This window comes from Bison bison, unplaced genomic scaffold, assembly GCF_000754665.1.
Source record: "Bison bison bison isolate TAMUID 2011002044 unplaced genomic scaffold, Bison_UMD1.0 scf7180017864388, whole genome shotgun sequence".
NCBI classification, from domain to species: domain Eukaryota; kingdom Metazoa; phylum Chordata; class Mammalia; order Artiodactyla; family Bovidae; genus Bison; species Bison bison.
Genome location: NW_011494960.1, coordinates 4,509,501 through 4,510,844, shown reverse-complemented (window position 1 = coordinate 4,510,844; position 1,344 = coordinate 4,509,501). Strand labels below are relative to the sequence as shown.

The 1,344-nt window shown below is 52.3% G+C and overlaps 1 protein-coding gene across 2 annotated transcripts in view; it reads left to right on the top strand.

Moving 5' to 3' along the window:
* The first annotated feature begins 1,171 nt into the window (after positions 1-1,171).
* Positions 1,172-1,344, top strand: part of HTATIP2 (HIV-1 Tat interactive protein 2, 30kDa) — a 14,280-nt gene continuing 14,107 nt past the window's right edge. Inside the window, exon 1 of one of the 2 annotated variants that reach the window (XM_010858411.1) lies at positions 1,172-1,218. Coding sequence is in view for 1 of the 2 variants with exons in the window: in XM_010858412.1 (XP_010856714.1) it covers positions 1,294-1,301 (8 nt within the window). In the remaining variant the exon portion in view is untranslated. Of the gene's footprint in view, positions 1,219-1,278; positions 1,302-1,344 lie in introns of those variants that run through there. The other variant, XM_010858412.1, reaches the window with a different exon arrangement.

Below are 1,344 nucleotides of genomic sequence, written 5' to 3'. Positions count from 1 at the left end.
GACCATCAGATCACTGGCAGACCCCAGGATGCCATTACCCTATACAGTTGCTCTGTCCAACCAAACTCTATCTCAGCTTCCCACAGCATCATTGTATAACCTTCCAAAGTGAAAAACTTGGATGAGAAGTGTCTGACTGGCTGAGCCTAGGTCTCACCTGCATGTAAAATAATTCCCTGGCAGTTGGGAGAGGAAACATGTTTTACTTGACTTCTAGAGTAGGAGGTAGAGCCCTGTATCCCATTAATTTTGGAATTCCCTAAAATAAGACTCGGAGAAGGAAATGGCAACCCATTCTAGTATTCTTGCCTGGAGAATCCCATGGACAGAGGAGCCTGACAGGCTACAGTCTATGGGGTCGCCAAGAGTTGGACACAACTGAATGACTAAGCAGAGCACAAAATAAGACTAGTATTTGAATGCTGGGCAGCCAAAAATGACCAAAGTCCACAACACAATCTATCTCTGTTGTACAGGTTCTGGCTTATGATTCTAACTCCTGTCCAGGACTTCCAAAATCTGGGACAGTCCCAGTGTAGATAGCTATGTTCTAATCCATGGATCTTGGCTACGAAGAGTGTACAGGGGAACGGGTGTAGAAGGTTGCTTTGGCTCAACCATCTAGAACCTAAGCAGGGAAACCAGTTGTATTGGTGAGATAAGGTGAGAGCCAGAATTGCATAAGAGAAATAATTAAAAGGCAGAGAGGATGGAGGCCTTGGTGATTAATCTAGAATGTGGAAAGGCCTGCCAAAGGAGTCAAAGGGGAGAATCGGAATTTCTGACTTGAGAGGGAAGGGGTGAAGACTGTGCAAATGAATAGACAGTGACACCCAAGAGAGGCAAGGAGCAGACTGGTTTTACTGCTGTTTGGGGGCGGCTGGAAGGGAAGGGTTACGTTTCAATGTGAATTCAAGATGAAGATGTTCAACACGCAGTTGACATCATATGTTTTGAAAAGGGTCAAACGCAGGTCAAGGCGACTGGCCGGAGACCTTGGATGCAGGCCAGCTCAGCCCAGAGGGTGAGGAAGAACGCTGGAGAGAGGAGCCCAGAGATCGCCGACACTGAGGTAGAGGTCTGCGAGCTTTCTACCCAGATGGGCGCAGCCACGTGCTCAAGGCGCGCCTGGGCCGCACCCTCCGGCCCCACAGGGCCCCATCCCTCTGGGCGGAGCGAGCAGCGATACCCGGAAGTCACCCGGAAGACGAAGTCCCGGTAGGCGTCGAGCTGGGAGGGGCCCCGCCGAGGCGTGCCAGGGGACGAGGAACTCGGGGCTGGAGGGATGGCCAGATGTCTCGGTGCGCAGCGCTGAGCGCCGCGGCTGCGGCGGGGGGGGGGGGG